The following is a 22,315-nucleotide window of genomic DNA, read 5'->3' as shown; positions in this document are numbered from 1 at the left end:
ACTTGCTTCTTGCAATGCAATGTTAAAAGAAAAAAAAAGTGTTCTGATACAAAGAATTAAATTGAATTTGAATGAGATCAAAACTATATCATTGAGCATTTTCAATAATAAAGTTATAGTTCAGTATGAGTGATACGATTTTTTATATTTGTTATACATTTTAATCACAGTTCTCACTAAATTACAATTATTCTGATAGCATAGGCAAACTGGCATTACTTGAGTTAAAAATTAACTAAAAGATAAGAATGCATCATCTAACAGTTATGACATGTTTAACAGCTGAAACCGAAGTCAGTTACTTGGCTGTTATTTACTCTCCTGTCTTCCGTATTCATAGCATTATTTAAAAAGCATTTTAGTAAAACAGTAAAAAATTAACATTTAGATTATTATTTCAGTGATGTTTTAAATATCTTAAAAAAGTTTTTTGATAAACAATAACTATAATCATATCTAAAAATATGTGCATTCATTTGCTTATGAGTTTATTAGAAAATTTTCTGTGATTAATTATGTAAAAAATCAAAGTTTTTTTTTAAAAAAAATGTTTTTTTTTTAAAGGTTTAACATGCTCTAAACATTTGAGTAATTTATAAAATGCTTATCCAATGCACAGTTTTGTCAAATATGTTATCCCAATTGCAAAAAGTATTACTTTAAAGCTGTATCTTTAATAGAAAAAAATCCTTAGGGATTCTAATGACATGAAAACACAAAAAACACATCATCGAGAAAAAGCAGTTTAAAGTTTTTCTTTTGCATAAGAACACATAGCGAGCATGACCTAAAACCACGCATAACTTTTTAAATATTTGAACTAAAGCAATGAAACTTTTCCCCTGTGTTCAGAATAGTTTTTAGCTTTGAAATAAGCAATAAAATTTTTTTTGATCGTTTCATCATTTTTGAGGTACTTAACCCCTTAAAAATAATCGAAAAGTTATGTACTATATTTTTATGATGTATTAATACATCATTAATATAAGAAAATATTTTTTTTTTTTTCTATTTTATATTCATAAAATTTTTAGTAATGTAACAATTTTAATTAATGTAAAATTGCCTGATTATATATTAAATGTTGGTCAGAAAAAAAATTCTCTTATGACTGTGCACCGACTAATGCATTTAAAAAATTTCTGAATCATAACTGTGTAAAAGTAGCTAGCAGAAGAAAATTAAAACAGCTAATGCTAAACTAACTCCATTAAAATTGATAAAAATGCAAAATGAAATATCCAACATAAATAATGAAAGAAACCTTAATTTTAAGTCTACATATTGGTGTAATAATATAAGAAAATGAAGAGTGATTTGAGGATACATTTACTACTTTGAAGGCTAGTTTGTGCTGATTGAAAATATAGGATGTATAACAAAATATCCGATATATATCAAAATATCGCACATTTTCAAAAATATGATATTTTCAGACCCTGCTCACAATGAAGTCAACAAAAACACTGTGACATTCGATATTGATCGTTCATGACTCTGAGTTTTCAGTAGTCTCCGATTCTGCATCTTCCTCCTCCTCCTCAGTTGCATCCGATTCGCCATCGGGTTCTCCACTCGATCCTTCTCTCGCCCCACGACTTTGCCCCACATCTTCTTTCGTGACCTAAGGACAAGTAGAGGAATGAATGAATGGCGATTAAAGGGAAGGGATTCAACTTCAGCTTTAATTCGTTAAAAAACATTGAAAGCAGCTATTTTCCTAGAAATACTTTTCAAAATTGTTGTAGCTCCAAGGCTGAATACCGTAATGCAGTCATTTGACCAGAACTGTTCTGTTTGAGATAATTTACAACATCATAAATTTTATCTTCACTTTAAAATGTAATCAAATACTGTCACATACTGTATCAAACATGCATCATTTTTAATTATGTATGCAATGCAATTCAATCAAATTTTAAAACAAAAAGCATATATTTTAATGTATTACCTGTGCATTAAATATACCGCATCATAGAGCCGCTACATATATAGGCCAGCGTATCAGCTCAAGTTTAGCTATTTTGGATTGGGTTTTTCATTGTTAAGAAGCTAGGGTTACCAGGACAAAGTTTCGAGTTTTGCCATTTTTTTAAATTTAGCAAACAATTCATGCGTTGCTAATAATTGCTCGAAGTGAAAAATCCCCAAAACTTGATAACTTGCCAGAAAAGACAAGCACTCAAATAGGAGCTACAATCCAAAATGGCTGATGTTAAGCTGATGCGTCGGCTCCTATATCGTCACCTCAGAGCAACACTAAAATACATGAAATGCATCGCCAGCTTAGTCATTACAGTCAAGGACTGTAGTTTCGTGCTTATTAGCACTCATCAGCCCAGCATAGGAAGTGAATGAGTTGGAGGTGGAAACCCTCTTAAGGAAGCCAAGCGTGCCAAACAAACTAGTAGCTAATATAGAATTAGCACAGACCAGACGAGTAACCGAAGCAATGGTTCGGTTCAACTCGAAGATTGAAGGCAAGGCAGGTTTTTTAGTTTAGGAGGTGTATTTCATGTATTTCTGCCTTATCCCTGGTTATAGGGCGGTAACTTACAAAAAAACACCAAGATATCTAATCCCAGAAGTAACACTAAGATATACCTACGGTTACTCTGAGGCGACGATATATAGGGGTCTTACCGCACCCGGGCAACAAAAGTTACACAATTCAAAAAAACAGCATTGGAGAAAAATCAAGGTTTTACACAATAATGTTTTAAAGTGATTCAGTCTCTCATATTACAAGGCACCTACAGAATTATGATCTGGTTAGTTTTTGTTGTCTAAAGTAATAATGCTTACTTGATATCAAAAAATTTCTTTTAAATTATAAAATTTTAATGATGATATACTATTGCTAGTATCGTTTTTACGCCACCATACGACAATTATGTACGCTAACTTTGCGCAATTTTTGTGGCAAGTAAAAGCATTAAATTTAGATTTCAAATCAATAGGTTCTGGTGGGGTAAAGTGGTCATATATCAAATAAAAGGCGATATCCATTGAAATAAAAGGGACGAGGATAAAATTTTTATTTCAGATCGAAAAAAGTTGGAATTAAGTTTTGAATAAAAAATTTTAGCTTCGGCAATACTTTATTGAGTGAAAAAAGCTGTTTTGTTTGCTTCTGAAACATTTCAAAATCTGAGCACCTCTTTAAATTTCTCAGAGAAATTTTGTCCATTTATTTCCATCAGATTGGCCCTGTAAGAAGCTTCCCATTTTACCTGCATTAACATTTGAGCTGGATTCATTTTATATATTTTTTAGAATAACTTAAGTGAGACGGGCAAAGTGGTCATAGGTTAGGCTTAACATACATCCTTCTGCGTAAATATCTTTGTTAATGAATGTCATCAGAAAACGCGACCTAGTTAAGAACACTTTTGATCAACTCTCCTTTAGAACATTTTTTTTTTAAATTGGTCCATCTGTTTAAGGTGCTAGAGTGCCACAGACACGTGAAACTTATAAACCCCTTCCTTTGTGTGTCGGTGGGAGGGGGGGGGGTAAAAATTTACAAAATTATTGCAGAAATGGAACAAAGGAAACAATGAAGTAACCAAAGTTGAAAAAGAAGAGACCTCTAAAAAACTCAAAAATTGCAAACTATTGCAAAGACCTGTTTCGAGATTACAAGGAATCCCTTTTTAAATTTTTCAATCAAGAAGATCATAGAGGAAAGAACATCCAACAAAAGTCATAAGTGTTATGCAAAAGTTGCAGCAGACTTTTACCAAATTTTAGGGAAATTGTAGGTGAACATTCGGCAAAATCTTAGGGGTCATTTCAGATTTTGTTCGACTACAAATAGGTAGCCTGACTATGGTTAAGCGAAACAATTGACTGACCAAACCGAAAATACATTTGTCCCTTATAGTGATTTCTACAATCAAGGGTTGCGTTCGACGAAACTCACCGGTCGAACGGTAAGTAACTGGTTACTAACCGGTATAAGTGGTAACCGTAACTGGTTACCACAGCGGTTACCATTCTAAGCAGTTGATTGGTTGATTGGAGCACGTGATCATTAGCTGTCACATGATTAACTAACCGGTCGTGCTCGTCAAACGTAAGCAAGGCCTTACATTCGGCTGCCGAAAAGTCAACTCTTTTTTGATGAAAAGAGAAGTTCAGGTTGCATTTAAAGTCCAGTTAATAGTTCAACATGCATTATAAAAGATTTAAAAAATTTATTTGGAGCAAATTTTTAAAAATTTACTACTTTTAGTTTAAACTTTACACTGTTCAGCCGAAAAAATACCAAAAGAGGAAGATATTTCCTTCGCAACAGTTCTATATTTAAGTTTAAAATAGCAATCATTTTCTGTTACAAGTATTGTTTCAAAAAGTTTCTCAATTAAATATGAATTTAAATAAACTGAGGTGATTCAGCATTGTATCTCATAAATTTCTATCTTTACATACATTTACTAAAATTAGCAGATACAAACCAAATTTCTCTATTAGAAAATTTAATTCCTGTAGTCATTGTAATAGGAAAAATATAATTTTATATTTAGATAAATCTGCTGACAATATTGGTGCAGTACCACGAAAAGCTTTCTTTCAAAATTTGGAGACGCAATTTTTAACAATTAAAGACCATGAGCACTTTTTTTTTTACATTGCAACTGTTTTTGATACCAGATTCAAATTGCTTTCCAACAAAACTCAAGCGAAGGACACAACAATAAAGTACAGTAGACCCTATTTTATGCGGATTTTTTTACGTGGTTTCGATTATACGCGGTTTCAGATTTGACACCTTTATTTTATTTTACGCGGATGAGTTTGAGCAATGTAAACAGATAAGATTTTTCTCTCTTTCGAAATCCAAACTCCTAAAGATTGCAGATCACATGTAACAAACTCTATTTTGACGAGCTTATAACCGAACTTGAGTCCCTGGAGACATTTTATGGGATGGGTTCCAGAGCTCTTGCTAGAAGTAAAGATATTAAACTCACAGTTCACAACTCCCTGGAAAAAGAGCTTTTAGGAGTGACCAGAGGCCAAAACCAACAAGGATACCGATGTCGGTGACACACAACCAAACATGTTCCCATTGAAAATTTTGAGCCATTCCTAGACAATTGAAATGATCTTTCTGATTAGTTAGTGAAGGAATATTCTATCATGGAAATGACGCAAGTCGTCATGGATGCATTAATGCTCTTCTAAGAATTAAAGAGAAAAATTCTTAATGACTTTCAAAAGACTATCAGAGCCAGCTCCTCTTTATAAACAGGACACAAAATTAATTAATGTTTTTTTATACATGTTGTGCATAAAGGTCGATATACATTAAACTTATTATACAATTAGTCATCGCTAAAATGAAGTATTTTGTTATCTACGGAACCAAACCCCTATTTTAACACTAGTATTAGGTCTCAATTTACGCGGATTCGATTTACGCGGCATTTCGTAGAACGTAACCCCCGCGTAAAACGAGGGTCTAATAAATACAAAATTATTTCTAGGAACATTTTATCGAATTTGCAAGCCAAACTTAAAGTGAAGCATCAACAGAAACCTCTGCTCATTTAGTAATCGAAAGTTACTTTTTCTAGAGTCCTTATTAAAAAGAACAAAACATTCTTTAAATAAATAAAAACCTTTGCTAATAATAAAGCAGAAAGTCTCTCTGTCGGGCTCTCTGTGATGCGCATAGCGCCTAGATGTTTGGCCGATTTTCATGAAATTTGGCACAAAGTTAGTTTGTAGCATGGGGGGGGGGGGGGGGGTGCACCTCAAAGCGATTCTTCGAAAATTCGATGTGGTTCTTTTTCTATTCCAATTTTAAGAACAAAACTATCATAAGATGGATGAGTAAATTACGAAATTATCATAACGTGGAACTGTAACATGGGTACAAGCCAACTGGCGAGAAAATTCACCATACATTATTTGTAAATATACAGGCGAACCAAAAGACCTTTTAATTTTTCTATTACGGGCAAAGCCGTGCGGGTACCATTAGTGATAAATAATGAGAAAAAAAATCCCTAAGCTATTCCAGTCGCCAGAAAGTACCTTTCAGAACCAGACTATGTGTATAAAATGTAGTGAACACTTACTCTCAAAATCTGGTAACTTTTGATGGAGAGAGAAAAAAAGAGAGGAAAAGACCTATCTGCTAAAAATACCCAGCAATTTTTCCCCTGCAGCATAAAATGTGTTTGTACAGAAAAAACTTTGCTCTATGAGCTACACAACTGTAAACATCAGTTAGAATATTTTTGAAAATACCATTTAGGAAACCATAATTTTAAAGATTATTTTTGTAGCCTAAATTGTCATATTTAATAAGAAATATTAAAAGATTTTAAAAACAGCTATTTATATCACAGTGTTACATTTTTTATATGTATTTTATTCCGAGAGATAAAAAACTAACCTTTGCCTCCTGTATGATTCATGATTGTATCTTATGTACTTAAATTCTTTATGAATTACAATCCTTTTCAACACATAAAATCAGTACAATCGACTCCCGCTACAACGTGATTCAACTTATGCGAAATGGCTATAATGCAAATTTTTCACGGGTAATGAATTTTAGAGCTAAGGCGAATTTTTCGCCCACAATAAATTTTGATTTTGTGAGTGTTATTACATCCCTTTAAGCATCATTGACAGCGAAAGTTCCCACATCAAATTAGTCTACGCATCACGTTGTTAGTGCATCAAATAACCACTCAGCATCTTTCATTTATTTACAGTACAACCTCAATATCTCGAATCTCTCGGGACGGGAAATTTTTTCGAGATATCGAGTTTTTGAGTTATCAAGGTTTTTAAAAAATTACGCTAGTAACTCTCACATTTACACACACGTACGCTATATGCATTTATATATGTACTATGGGACCACTTCGAATTACGATCAATAAAGTAGTCTTCAATATTTACTGGATTTGAAATTTTCTAATTGTTGAAAGTGCGCAGGATGAGATTTTGAAATGAGCAACAATTTCAACCTGTTTTTTTCACCTAAAAATTTAAAAATTCTAATTTTATCTTGAACCAGTATCCTCATATTCAAAAAGTTCTCAGCAGCCATTTTGTAGGTGTTAAAAAAACTGAATGATGAAAATGAGGAACGCATTTTCCTTTTTCGCTTAAACACTGACGGATGAAAAATCGAACCCCTTTCCTCAAAGCGGACAACAAGTTCGAGAGAAATGCACAAAGACTCTAAACTCTGGGGAAAACACAGCATGCCCTTCATACCAACACTCCCCTATTATCTTGTCCCAATCCCCTATTCACAAAATTTCCAAGAAAAGGGATGAAAAACGCTAAGCAATTGTCTCTGAACTGGTTTTACTACAAAAATTGCCAAAGCAAAACGACAATTGAAACTTGATTCTGTGCAAAAATTTCGACATATCAAGGGTTTCGAAAAATAAACTTCGAGATAACTATGGAAAATACATAGGGTTTTTTTAAAAAAAATGCTGCAGAAAATTTTTGTTTTGAGACATCAAAGGTTTCGAGATAAGGAGGTTCGAGATATCAAGGTTTGACTGTATTTTTTTCATTCTAAATATGAAAGTTGATAAATATAATGGCACCTTAGTGGCACCTTCATCCAAAGGGTTTGTGAAAATGGGAAGAAAAAGAAAGTTTGACTAAAAAAAACAAGGCTGAGATTCTCTATATGCTTTTAACAAACATCGACGGTAGCGCGATAATAAATATGAGTGAATCTTCCATATGTACAATTAAAAGTCGAAACAAAAAGATATCCGTAAAAGTTTAGAACTTAGTTTCCATATTGAAGCTTGCAGAGCAGTCTATCAATGTAAATATTTTGAAAATGGAAGCTGCTCTTGTATTGGGGATTAAAGAGATCAGGAAGAGGATCTGTTGCCATAAATTGAAACGTTATAAAAGAAAAGGCGAAGCAACCGTATTTAAAAATGTATTCAATAAGAATAACAATCTGATCATGGAGCATAAATCATCATTATCTTCATTTTTTAACTCATAAGTATTGTTACTGTATGTACCGTACAGTACTATTATAGTGCAGCATTTATCATTACTACATACTGTACATACCGTGTTGTTTTATTCTATGTTTTTTCCTCCCATCGATCATTCATTTTGGGTATCTTAAAGTATTTCATGTTGAATAAAAATTTTTTATTTTTTAAATACAAGAAAAGTTCAGTTCTTTAAGTAAGAAACTGTAGTGTATTGTCGAGGAATGCTTTAAAGAAGTATGAGGGATGTTTATAAGTGTCTGAACGAATTTGGTATGCTTCTAAAAAAATTGTATGCATATATTTTTTCCACAACGCAAAATTCAGGGTTCATACTCTATTTGGATGAAAAAATTCCATGACTTTTCAAAGACTTTTTCATGACTTCATAAAAAATTTCATGACCTTGTTATATGAAGAGAATAGTACAATTTATTATCAAGCCAGCCATTTTTTTTGGAAATGAGCATCAGCAAAACTTTTACGTGAATGTCACTTCCTCATTGAAGCACTTACTTGTGATTGAAAAAATATCAGTGTTCACCAAAAAACCTAAGCTATTCTTATTTGTCTTCATCACATAAATTTAAGTAAAAATACAGTGAATGGAATACAATGATGTTTAATGTCCAACATTTTTTTTTTTTTTTTGTAAACAGGCAGAATGATAATGAATGGGACAAAGATTGAATGACTCATTAATAAGTTTCAATAAATTTGCTTCAAAAGTTTCCTTTTAGTATCAACAATGCATTTAATCATCCACATAACTTAACAGTATTTTGGTTCTTTAAAGTAAAGCCACATTCTGTAGTAAATTAATGTTTCTAAGCCAGATATTTACTTTTTTTTAAAAAAATTCAGTAGTGAATAAATCTTCTGATTTAAATGTACTTTTATTTGCACATTAATTAATAGCTATTAATGTTTCTAAGCCAGATATTAAAAAAAAAAAAAAAATTCAGTAGTGAATAAATCTTTCGATTTAAATGTACTTTTATCTGCACATATTCAAATGCATACTAATTAATAGGTTTAAAAATTGTAGAACGGCGTTTTGATTCCTGACATTGAGTTTTGCGTGCGTGCGGTATGTTGGGCACTATTGTTTTAGAGTATTAGAATTCCTCTATTTCTGTATGCTATCGCCTGACTAAAGATCTTTATTTTCTAAAACCTTCAACAAATTAAAATAAACTCTGATACATTTAATAATCAAGTTTTTATGAGGGATGGAAACGAACTCGGATGCAATCGAATTGCATTTCTGAGTGGGCCTGGCAAAAATCAAGAATTTCCAAGTTCGCTACTACAGAATAAAAAATGTAAGAAGTGTTGAAAATAATGGTAAATTCAAAATGAGTGATGTGCAAGCAATAAAATTACATTGCAAAACAAGACGAGTGGCTGCAACAGAAGTGGATGCAATGAGATTTTAAAATTCAGATTTGTTTTTGGGATCGTTCTATTTTCCAGTTTTAATAGCTTTTATGTGTAATACTGTTAAATCACTCAAGATTTTTAATGCTCTTTTAGATAGTTACTTTTTCTTAGCTAAGGACATTTTTCCATAACCTTAAATAAATTTCCATGACTTTGAATGAAAATTTAAATTTTCCATGACTTTTCCAGGTTTGAAATTTGCTTATTTTTTTTCCATGACTTTCCGGGATTTCCATGACCCGTACGAACCCTGGAAATTTAGACTTAGCGAGGAGTCTTGGAACGCATTCCTCGCGTAAGTCGGGACTCGACTGTACAGTAAAACATGTCTATAACGATATGGTAGCAACCTAAAAAAATATTGTTATAGTCAGGTTATCGTTATAGACAGTTTGATTATAGATGCGGACACTTTGCTGGGAGTGAGGAAAATATCTTTATAGACAGGTTTATTGTTATAAACAGTATTGTTATATACAGGTTTCACTATATCAACCTTATTAATATCTCGGAAAAAATATTTTGTTTTTCAGCTTTAGCCAAAATCTTAAATTTATAGGGTACAGTCATTTTTAGCTCTCCCTCGTGAGTAAATACCCTTAAAAGTGGCAATGCAGAATGTTATGAAAATATTTCCTTTAAATTGTCCATTAAACATGATAAGCATACATAAGCATGAAACAAGTTCACACGAGGTCATGTATTTAAAAGCAGAATAGGAATGCAAATGGCAAAAATTAATAAATAAATAGAATAATAATAAATAAATAAAGAAATGAATATGATGATATCATAGCATGCAGCTGTTTCTTACATTAACTTACTGCTTAAGAAAAGTACAGTTTTATTTCTTAATAAAGGTATATGTTATGAACATCTTTAAACATCGGAGCAAACCTTTGATTGTCTCTCAATCAACAAGAGCTGTTTGGAAACCCGCATCATGATTTCTTCCAGTTCTTTCTCGTATTCTCGTTGCCTGTGGGTCTGTGTGGCCCTGAAAAGAAATGACAGTCAAGCACTGCAGTGAAAATGTTTGAGCCATTTTAATGTAGTTTTATTGAATGTAAAAATTTTCAATTTTACATTCAATAGAAATATTGCAAAAAAAAAACCCACCCTCAACATATGCGTTCAAATTGGATGTCCCTTAGCAGATCAGAGTTATATTTTTAGTTAGTTCCCAGTGATCAGTACTCTTAAAAGCGGCCACCTTGAAAAATGACTTTTTCAGGGTGGATTGATTTATTTTACGAATGTAAAAACTAAAAAATACAAATAAACTTTTCTGAGCTTTGAAGTTTAGGAAGGGATTTCTTACATTGAGCAGGTATAGGACCCAAAATCTACAAATTTGTGGGCATGAAAAAATGTTTTGAAAGACGTATAAGCTTTTTCTTTTTTGTGAGAGGAACCTTGGAGCCGGTAAAAATTTAGGAGGTACAGAAGAAAATCGGGGATGTTTTACCGCAATTTAGGGTAATAAAAGTTTTAGAATGAAAGAAGATGAAATTAAAAGGGTTCAAATCAGATCGGACACATGGCAATTTTCATACTCAACTATGAAAAGGATTTTGAGATAGAATCTGTAGGGATTTTTCTGAAATTCTAATCACTGAAAAATCCCTTTCTTGGGGGAATTTGTTGTTTTGATGACAATTCAGGAGATATTTACTTTGATAGAGAGTTTGGGAGAAGGCATCGAAATTTGGGTTTTTTCGGAAAGAACCAGGAGAGTAGGTAGCGATGCAACATTTATAATTCCCAGTTTAATGTCTGAAACACTTTTTCTTTGGTATTTTTTCATAATAAACAAGAAATAAATATTCCCAGAATGATATTTTGATACAGACTTTCATAAATTCCCACTATGGGCAACATTGATTACAGTGAAACTTCTAGAAAGCAATCATTTTTATAAATGAATCCATAGAAAACTGGCTGTGGAAAAAAGGTTGCTTATCGGAGGGGTGATATTAGAATTGGTTAAATGGTAAGCAATAAAATATTGCATGGTACACATGCTGCAGGGTTACGAGCACAGATGATACCTTTTTTCCAATGCAAAAGATACAAGCCTTAAATGAAGGGAATCCCAGAAAAGTCATTTGCCATAAATAAATACAGGTTATAGGGCCAGAACATGAAATTTACCAAAATGAATCGAAGATGTTAGAAGTAGAGATGCACCGAACATCACATTTTGCAAAACACCAAATTTTCGGTTAAAATTCAAACCAAATGAGGGATAGTTGGCTCAAAATTTTTTAACAGTAATATTTGAACTTCACACCAATTCATACTGGGAAATATTAATCTATTTTGTAAAAATGTTGATGCATTTCCATATATCATTGTAAATTTATCCACATTATGTACAGTGCAGAACCTTTTATCCGGGAACCAAAAAACCGGAAAACCAGAAAACCGGCAACCCTTTGCCGATTTTCCCGCCATTTTTAAAAAATGCGCATTTTCGGCAATTTTTGAAAAACTAAGCATTTTTTTTGAAATACCTAATAGAATATGAGGGGTTTTTTAATAAGTACCATATTACTCATCTATAATTCAGGAAAATCTTTACAAATACGAACCTCAGAGGGTTATCCTCAACGCGGAGCAACGTTTCCGAAATATTTTCTTGAATTAAAAAGTACACTCGAAAGTCTAAAATTTTCGTGTTTTATTCCAACTGAATACTAAAGAAATGAATATTGTCATATTCTAATGCAATATTCTATTGAATAGTCTCTAATTAAAGCCGTTTGGAGCGTAAGTGATGTTGGAAAAGTGCAGGAAACACCGAAAACCAGATTTGCGAATTTTTTTGGATAGTTGATAGTGGAATCCAGAAATCGTTAAATGCAAGATTCATAAATCAAATTTCTATTGATATTTAACGCAAAAGCAATAGTTATCAAAATCTACCGTAATCGCAAACACCAAACCGTTACAAGAAATTAAAATAAAAAAAAAACGTGTTAAAGAGAACAAATTCTTTCAAACACTATAGTAGAAAAATCGTACATTTATGTTCAAAACAGACATGTGTCCCAAACACGATGAAAAATACTGAAACTGCATGGCTGTGTGAACTAACACAACAGTTAGTATATCTTACTACAGCTGAAAGCTCTCCCATGTATTTTTATATCTACATAACAGATTATTTTAATTGGATGCATGAAATTAACTGGATTGTGTTGAATTTAACTTCCAATTCTCCTTCTTTTTTTTCAGCCTATAGTATCTTGTTCTCTCAAAAAGTACTGAATTCAGTAAAAATACTGAAAAATCACATGTCTGCCAAAAACTTGTTGCTTGCCCTTCCCTTCATTTTCTTTTGTTTTGAAACATGGAAAAATACGTTCCCCCCCCCTTTCAAAATGAATATGAGGGTCTCAGATCTTATGGATAACTTTCAATTATAAACATTTCTGAACTGTCTTCTTCTAATTTCAATATGTATTACTATTTATTATAGTAATTTAAGTGTCATAAACAAACGGCCAATAGCGCTTTTTAGCGATCCAGAAAACCGGGAAATTCAGATAACCGGGACAGCGATGGTCCCGAACTTCCCGGATAATTGGTTCTCTACTGTACAATTGTTACTTTAAAATAAATCATTCTAAAAGAAAAGACAAATTAATATGATAAATGGATGATTTGGTTTATGTTTATTTGCAACTCTGCACAACTACTTTCTTGATATGTGATTTGACAACTTAAAACTGATTTGGTAACACGTTATGTCATAAATAAATACAAATACAAAAGTGACGACCAGCAACAGGCTCTGGGCCCAGCTAGGATGGTCAATTTACAATCCCCAGTGAAGATCAATGGCCCTCTTAAAACTGTCTACTCCTTTGCTCATGACCACCTCTTCCGGTAAACTGTTCCAAGGTTCCACTACCCTGCTAAAATAATAATTTTTCCTAATATTCATGTTAGCCTGAAATTTAAATAGCTTAAAACAATGACCTCTTGTCCTGTTTTCAGTGCTAAACTTCAGCCCCCGTAACATCTTTCCTTTTAATAAATTTAAATAACTGAATCATGTCCCCTCGGTCTCTTCTTTGCTCAAGACTGTACATTTTTAGCCTTCTAAGCCTGGAATCATAATCTAAGTGGGAAAGTCCACTTATTAGCCTTGTAGCCCGCCTTTGAACCCTTTCCAATACATTAATTAAAGAATTTTACATTCATCTTACATCTCAAAAATTGACACCAACAAGACACAAGCTATAGTACAGCTTAAGGACTTTGTTTTTTCCAGGGATGACGTTTTACTTCATTTGAAAAAAAATAAACAGACTAAGGCTCCGGGGCCAGATAATATTTATCCGAAAATTTTAGCTGAATGTGCAGAGGAATTAGCAGATGTAATTGTAAATATTTTCAATGCTTCTTATAACTTGGGGACAGTGCCAGAGGATTGGAAGCTGGCTGACATTACACCGCTCTTCAAGAAAGGGTCTAAAGGGAGTGTGGGAAATTATAGACCTGTGAGTCTAACTTCGGTGGTTTGCAAACTTTTTGAAACATTGATAAAAATTAAGATAATAAATTTTTTAGAGACTAATAATCTATTGACTATTTTTTAGTGTGGTTTCAGGAAAGGTGAATCTTGTGCAACTAATTTATTACATTTCTATGACAAAGTTACCATCGCTTTAGACAATAAGAAGCCTGTAGATGTTGTTTTCATTGATTTTCAAAAAGCTTTCGATAAGGTACCGCGTGTTGCTCTACTTAGCAAATTAGCTGATACAGGAATAGGAGGGAAATTTTTCATTTGAGTAAAAAACTGGCTGACCGGAAGAAATGAAAGGGTAGTTGTAAGGGGAAATTATTCTAAAATGGAGTGAGGTTTTAAGCAGGGTTCCTCAGTGATCAGTGTTAGGGACTGTTTTGTTCATTGTCTTTATGAACGATATTCACAAAAATATTTCTGGGAACATGAACTGTTTTGCTGATGATGTCAAAGTTATGGGGAGTGTAGAAAATGAAGAACAAGCAAATCAGCTGCAAGAGGATCTAGATCATATTACGGAGTGGGCTGATAAATGGGGTATGGCTGTAAATGTTGGGAAATGTCAAGTGCTACATTTAGGGCATGGAAATAAGTGTACAAGTTATGATTTGCAAGGTTCAGTCATTAGTCAGGCAGAAAACGTTACTGATCTGGGCGTCTTAATAAGTCAGGATTTAAAGTTTAGTCAACAGTGCAGCATAGCTAGTAACAAAGCCAATAAGATGCTTGGGTTTATCAATAGATCTATTTTAAACAAGTCTAAAGAAGGTCTTCTGCCCTTATATAGAAGTTTGGTAAGACCTCATTTGGAGTATGCTGTTCAGTTTTGGTCTCCTTATCTTAAGAAAGATATTAATGTATTGGAAAGGGTTTAAAGGCGGGCTACAAGGCTAATAAATGGACTTTCTCATTTAGACTACGATTCCAGGCTTCGAAGGCTAAAAATATACAGTCTTGAGCAAAGAAGAGACCGAGGGGACATGATTCAGTTATTTAAATTTATTAAAATGAAAGATGTTACGGGGGCTGAAGTTTAGCACTGAAAACAGGACAAGGGATCACCGTTTTAAGCTATTTAAATCTCAGGCTAACATGAATGTTAGGAAAAATTATTTTAGCAGGGTAGTGGAACCTTGGAACAGCTTACCAGAAGAGGTGGTAATGAGCAAGGGAGGAGATAGTTTTAAGAGAGCCATTGATCTTCACTGGGGATTGTAACTTGACCATCCTAGCTGGGCCGAGAGCCTGTTGCTGGTCGTCACTTTTGTATTTGGTAGTTTACCATTTTCAGCTTAATTTGCAATACAGTAATTTTGCCCTTTCAAGTACTTTTTTCTCTAATAATAACCACAATTTAGTGTTTCATTTAATTTTAATAAATTAGTTAAAAATGAAAGTTTTATTTAACTTAATAAATTTAATAATTAAGTGCAAATAATTTAGTTGCAAACATATTATTCTTAAATTTAAAATGGACCAGTGATGTTGTCTGTGAACTAGTACATATTCATGTTGACTGGTCCAAAGGACCAGAACAAATTTTTACCGATTTCTAACGCTGGTAAGGCTAATGTAATGTGTCATAAGATTTAAACAAAAATAAAAAACTAAAATTTAAATTTAACATCTTAATAAGTGTTTTCTTTTATCTTAAAATTACCTTAAATGTAACAAACGTAGTAAGTTTGAATTAATTTTGGGCTGTGTATATTGTAACTTTCATTCAAAGTCAAAAAAAATATATACTTGTTTAAACCAATTATCAAACATTTAAAAAATTTTTCTATTCAGTTGCTGAATATTGAAGTACTCGGTTTGCCTGCAGAATAGACAATCGAACATTCGGTACATTTCTTGTAAGAAGTCATATGAACCAAACCGAAGGATAAACATGTCTGAAAACCTTGAAAAGAAAACAAAATCCTATTTCAATGATTGAAAAGAAAACTTACATGCATGAAACTTTCAAAAAATGATGCAAGGAAAATAAAAAAAATACACAAGACTGAAACATAAACATACTCCACATTTTCAAACATTACAATTCAACTTTGATCCCACACATCTTCCCAATCAGATCAATTGACAGCGAGTCACCTGAAATTCTTCACTTTGTCTTCAATCTCCCTCTGAGAATCGAAGACGGGCAGCAGACTCTTGAGACGTGGCAGAATCGATCTCAAGGCCTCCTTCCTCTTCCGCACCAAGTCCTCTTCCGAATCGCCCAGAGCCTCTTCTCTCCTTTTTCGTGCCAGTATCTCTTCCCTGGAGAAAAAACTCAAAGGTCACTTCAGTGAATGGTCGGTAGGAACAGAAAAAGTGGATTGTTTTCGACACATTGAGTAATACTTCAGAAAAAGATAAGAATAAATACTCGACAGGAGATTCAAAGGCCAGATTGGACCCAATGGGTTTTTTTGAAAAAACCCATTTAAAAAAAATCCATTATTTAGCCCACTTTTGGGTTTTTTAAATTTTCTGAGAAGTTTCAAAAAAAAATTAATTTAAATACTTTCACAATTCAAACTTCTTTTTTATTTGTTCTTCACCACAGACAATGAACATAAAAAATTTTGAACCTTAATAGTATTTCTTAACTCTTAATGTCATTAAAAAAATACTTCAAAAATTTGAAATAAATATATTTAACTTTTTTCTTTAACTGGTCAATAAATAACTCAAATTATCTTGACTAAGTCCTGTCACGTCTGATTTTCTCAATATTTGTAGATTGTACAGGGGAAACTACTCTAGCTAAAAGGCTTTCATGTGAATTATTTTCTGCAAACCAACACAAATCTTGTCACAAATCTCGAGTAAACAAGGTATATTTTTTTAGAAATTAACAGGTTTTACAAACGGTTGGACAGAAAACAGAATAATGTACAGTATTTTCATTATCTTACGAAATGTTTAACATTTCTTACTCTGTACATGGAAATAGAAAAACAGGCAACATAAAATTCAAAAAATGTCTTGATTAAGCTGGAATTCAGTAAAAAGGGATTTAAACTACTTGAGGTTCTACAGTAGTTTTACATAACAAAATGAAATACAATAAAGTAAAATGCAAAAAAAAAAAAAATGTAGTAATTAAAAACGAACAAAAGATTTTATCACTCGAAAAGTAACTTTGCCTTAACTGTTGGTAATCGGAAACAAAAAAATCTGAAACTTCATCATTCTTGGATTTATCATCTTTTATACTTTTCTTCAGAAAACGCTGAATTTTCCAGCTTTTTTCACCCCCAGACAATTTTTGTGCTTTGTCCATATACTTACGCTATAATATGCTACAAGTACTCCACATTTTCCCTAAAAAAAAGACAAAAAAAGAAACAAATTTCTTTTTAAAAAACCCAGCTTTAGTTGGTTTTTTTTTGGGTTTTAGTTTAAAAAACCCAAAAAACCCTGGGTCTATGGTTTAAAAAAAAAAAAAATGGATTTTTGCCAACCCTGACCGAGTGCGGATCAGAGGGGATATTGGGTAAATAAAAGAAATCTAAAACTGCATTCTGTTCACTTCAATTTAGAGAAATTACTCGGGTAGAGTGCCACATCCCTTATTTGTGTTTTACAGCTCTAGACTGAATGGTAGCCACTGACTGGCTAACAGAGACACACGAAAAATGGTAGCCACTTTTGATTTTTGATAGCTATTTTTTAAAAATATTTAAATTCAGTGCAAAAAGTAGACCATAACCATAAGAGAGTTTACTCAGAATTACATTGCAAAGGTTGTCTGCTGATTCCCTAAAGATTTGAAACGTGTGTTAAATGTTTTCAAGCCATGTAAAATTAACCAAAAAATGTGGTTTGACACCAAGATTCAGATTTTTATAAAACTTTGTATCTTTGCTCTTTCTATGTATTCTAGAAAGCGTATAAACTAATTTTGGAGAATTTCAATCGGTTTAAGTATGACACCTTGTTCAAGTTTTTTTGATTTTAATTTTCATGATCAACTAATTTTCCAAATTTAGTTCTCTTTAATTAGTCATTTGTTTGAAAGCTGTGATGTTTCTGGAAATATCTCATTTGCACAGAAATAAATAGCAACAGTCCATTTAAAGAAAAAAAAATCCTATATGAAATGATTTTGATTTTTGGCATCCAATTTGTGGAAAATCATTTTTTTTCGCCTACAATGCTTGAAGTACTTTCAGAACAGTTTTGGTCAAATGATTTTGGGTTGCAGAACATCATAAAGTATTCTGCTTTGGGGCTGGTGATGAAATTTTAATACTACTATAGCTGCTAATTGATAGAGTAGAGTATAAGTTGAGAGTGCCAAGGAACTGGTTGCTAAAATAAATTTAATTTAGCTCACTGGGGAGGGTACACACAGGGTTGTGGAGTCGGACAGATTTTGGGGTAAAGGAGTCGGAGTCGCTGGAAAACATGCCGACTCCGGGCTTCTTTTTTTCTAATTTTCAGTTACTGTCCTTAGATTTAAAAAAAAAAAAAGACTACAAATTAGTTACCTACTAATAAGAAAATAACTACCATTGGCAACTAGTTGGCGTCTAACTTTCACTTTCAATTTACATCTACCTCTGCCGACCCACTAGTTTGTTTTTATAACTTTCTTCAACTACTAGCAACTTTCAGCAAAGTTTTGTTAACTAATATTGTGTGTAGAAGCAGTTTTTGAATCGGATCAAATGTTTCGGCGAGAAAGCCCTTATCCGAAAGATCCGATAAAATATAAAACATGTTTTTTAAAGCTAAAGCTTTAATTTATAAACTTGGTTCTCATTAAAAGTTATAGAATAAAATCAGTAGATGATTTCTTGATTACATTTCTCAATAGAATTCAATCTTAAAACCCTCATATTACAGCAGCTCCAAAGCAGTAAATGAGTTTAAAATTGAGAGAAGACATATATAGGGGTAGTTTCAAAGCTATTCATACACAGCAGTATACCACCACATTTTTTGTAAAATTTGCTCCAGACATATCGGATTGGGCATAATGTGTATCCTACCATCTCCAAGCAACATAGTGCCTTATTTCAATTGAAATTATAATTTAAGATCTGTTGGGGAAATATTTCAGTATATAAAAAAAAAACATTTGGATGTTTTTATCACTTACAAAAAAAAAAAAAAAAAAAAGTTTATCACTTTGTTTTTTTCTAATGTGATAAAACTAGATGTAACAATCTGTTAAATAATTATCTTTATTATTTATTCACTGCATTTAATAATGACGGCCAAAAGGTAGAAGTCATCCCAAAGTTTGATAACATTCAATGTTCTTAACTTTAAGTTATTTAATTTATATACCTAAATATTTGTATTAAAATCAAAACAAATGTGCATCATAACAATCAAATATCGTTAGTTACATCTATTAGCAGAGCCCGATCATCCTGACATTGGACGTGGGGCACATTTCTATTTCAGGGCCCCCCTAGGGTCCGACTAAGATTTTTGAAGACACTGGGAACGAAATTCATTTTGTGCCCCCCCCCCTCCCCATTCCAGCTTTTTTTTAATATGTCTAATCAATAAACTATTTCGATACTTGCGTTTTTACACAACCATACTAAATTTGGTGATACCTCATATCTCAATATAATATATACATTTAAAAAGTAGAAGAGACACAGTAGTATAAAATGTGGTTAAACTTTGCCCATTGCAGTAAACTGTAAATACCAAAATTATCTATGATATAACTTTTAATAGTAAATACAGACTAAATTTGGAGTGGTTTTCTGATTTGCAAAGAGATCACATTTTTAAGGAGAATTTTTATCAACAAATAGATTTTTTCCTTGTTTCGACATTTGCAAAACTATCAATATTATCGTACTATAGATTCTGAGTGAAATCATTATTTAATTTTAATCAGCATGATAAATTAAGGGGATTTTGGGCCCCCTGAAATCTAAGAGGAGAGGCCTGTGCCCCACATGCCCCTGCGGTAATCAGGCTCTGTCTAATAGCATATACATCTAGTCACTTTTCCTGCTAGAGGTGGTTGGCAATATCTACATTGTGTTTGGTAACCCCAGTTTAGAAATTATAATTATTGAATATGAGCAACCACAAAATTTTTAGTTTGCAATAGCAACGGATAATTTAAAATAACCTAAAATAATGAACACGTAGGCCAATTCAGGGGCATTCCACGGTATTTTTGACATTTAAGTAAAGTCCGTAACGTGACCTTTTTTGCCATAACTTTTTAATTTACTGTTTGATTAGCATATTATTTTATTTTGATCTTTTCCTACCAGCACACCAGCTCAAAATAAAATAATTTGCAAATCAAACGGTAAATTAAAAAGTTATGGCAAAAATAGGTCACGTCACGGACTCTACATAATGTCAAAAATACCGTAGAATACCCCTTCAGTACTTTTAACGGAAAAGTACCGAAATCTTATTTTGAAACATAACCTAAACAGATGCAATCATTGCAGGAAAATATTTTTGAAGTCGAAGTAACATAAACAAAAGTCAGTCAAAAAATCTATAATGAAAAATCCTACCAAAGAAAATAAGTATATCTTTTTAAGGTAGTGCAGGAAAAAGAAGTATCAAGGTGCATAGGTATATTCTGTGTTCACCGAAACAAAAAAACTACCTAATTTGTTTCTCTCTGGACATTGCGGCATGGGACATTCGAATGGGGAAGAAAGAAAATGGCAACGTGGAGAGCGGAAGGGACGTTTTGGATTTATTCCCCGATTCTTCCTTTCGGTCAAAGTCCAGGACCTTTTTGTTCCAGTCATCCATCGCTTCCCTGCACTTTTTAACGTACAGTCTGTCCGTAATGGCAGAGATATTCTTCTTGGAAGTTCTGGAATCGTGCTTACAAACGACATCGGTCAAATCGACCTCGGAACGAGTTCTTCGAGGTCTCTCGGAAAAAGGGGATCGAGCCGACATCAATATTTCTTCAGCCCTCTGGGCTATCAGCATTTTTCTCAACTCTTCTTTATTTTTGAGTTTTTCCGATACTTTGTCGCTCAAAATATGCCTGGGTAACGGTTTCGCTTTGAAAGTTTTTTGTTTTTCTTCGGCCATCGCATCCGTGGAACCGGACATCGCTCCACTTGGAATGTTGTTGCGACTCACTTCCATACCTATTTCCTTCCTCTGGGCTTTTCTTTTTTTACCCTCTTCCACCATTTTCTCGTACAGCGGCAGACGAGTGTTTTTCGGAACCGGCTTGCTCCGAATTTTGACGTTCATCTCTTTCTCTGCCTGGTTTTTTAAATCTTCTTTCAATTTGCACATTTTGACTTCTGCCGCCATTTTTCGAGAGATGTCCATGTGACTCAGGGCAAAAGGTTGGGGCACGGTCACCTTGACAGTCTCGCTGGAATTTCGTGGATGAAGCCGTTTTCTGTGCGTTACCTCCCGAAATTCTGTGGAATTATTGCTAATACCGTCCCTCAAATCGTCACAAACACAGAACTTACAGTAATTACAGTGAGAAATGACACTTTTACAGTTGCTACACAGCTCATTGAAGGCGGCATTTGTTGGAACGTTTCGGTTTCTGCGTTCCGAAACGGGCGAATCCGGTGGTGTTCGAAGTTCTTCGAACTCAAAACTAGGAGTCGGCAAATTAATATCACTCGGTGTCATTATTTGCTCGTAAATACACTGAATTCGTTCCAAAGATTTGACGGCGGCAGCTTGTATTTGGTGAAATTCTTTAGCATCGTCCAAACAATTTGGCACAAAACCAAACGTATCGGTCAAATCCATAACAAAATTATGTTTCATCATGAATATGCTTCATTTCAGGAGGAAAATCACGGCTTGTGCATCATAATTTGTTACGCTGAATGCAAATAAAAACTCTTTCCTTTTAAATTGCGCGGGAAGTGGAACAAAAATCAAATTTCATCCAGAACACCCACCTTGTTTACTATTTAATCATTTACTTCACTTCAAGTGAGATGCGAACACAGGTCTAGATGGCGCTGGCGGCATACATGGGTTGCGTTCGACGAATCTCACCGGTCGACAGTGCTTTTCCCTGATTGGCTATCTGCTGGTGAAGTCATTCAGTGATGTCTAACATATAATCGAAAACGTCACTTCCATGCTACGGGCATTCCGTTTCCCATGTTATCTCTATGAGGAGCAAAGTGAGCTCTAATATGAATTCGGAAAGGTTCAAACCGCAGCGTTCTATCATCTATCGGTTATCTCACCGGTTACCATTTTCAGCTGTTGATTGGTGGATTGGAGCACGTGATCATTAGCTGTCACGTGATTAACTAACCGGACGCTACCGATCGAGCTCGTCGAACGTAAGCATGGAAAAGCAAGGGAGGAGGGAAAGGTTGAAAATTATTTA

At 33.3% G+C, this 22,315-nt stretch overlaps 1 protein-coding gene across 1 annotated transcript; it reads right to left on the bottom strand.

Moving 5' to 3' along the window:
- Window positions 1-1,489: 1,489 nt before the first annotated feature.
- On the bottom strand, window positions 1,490-21,594 carry LOC129232637 (protein FAM161A-like). Its single transcript, XM_054866768.1, has 4 exons — window positions 20,750-21,594; window positions 16,084-16,251; window positions 10,344-10,443; window positions 1,490-1,624 (listed from the first exon to the last, which is right to left on the bottom strand). The coding sequence occupies exons 1-4, from the start codon at window positions 21,592-21,594 to the stop codon at window positions 1,490-1,492; spliced, it is 1,248 nt and encodes a 415-aa protein (XP_054722743.1).
- Window positions 21,595-22,315: the final 721 nt, after the last annotated feature.

This window comes from Uloborus diversus, unplaced genomic scaffold, assembly GCF_026930045.1.
Source record: "Uloborus diversus isolate 005 unplaced genomic scaffold, Udiv.v.3.1 scaffold_13, whole genome shotgun sequence".
NCBI lineage: Eukaryota > Metazoa > Arthropoda > Arachnida > Araneae > Uloboridae > Uloborus > Uloborus diversus.
The sequence above is the reverse complement of the archived record's forward strand: the minus strand, read 5'-3'. Positions and strand labels throughout refer to the sequence as shown.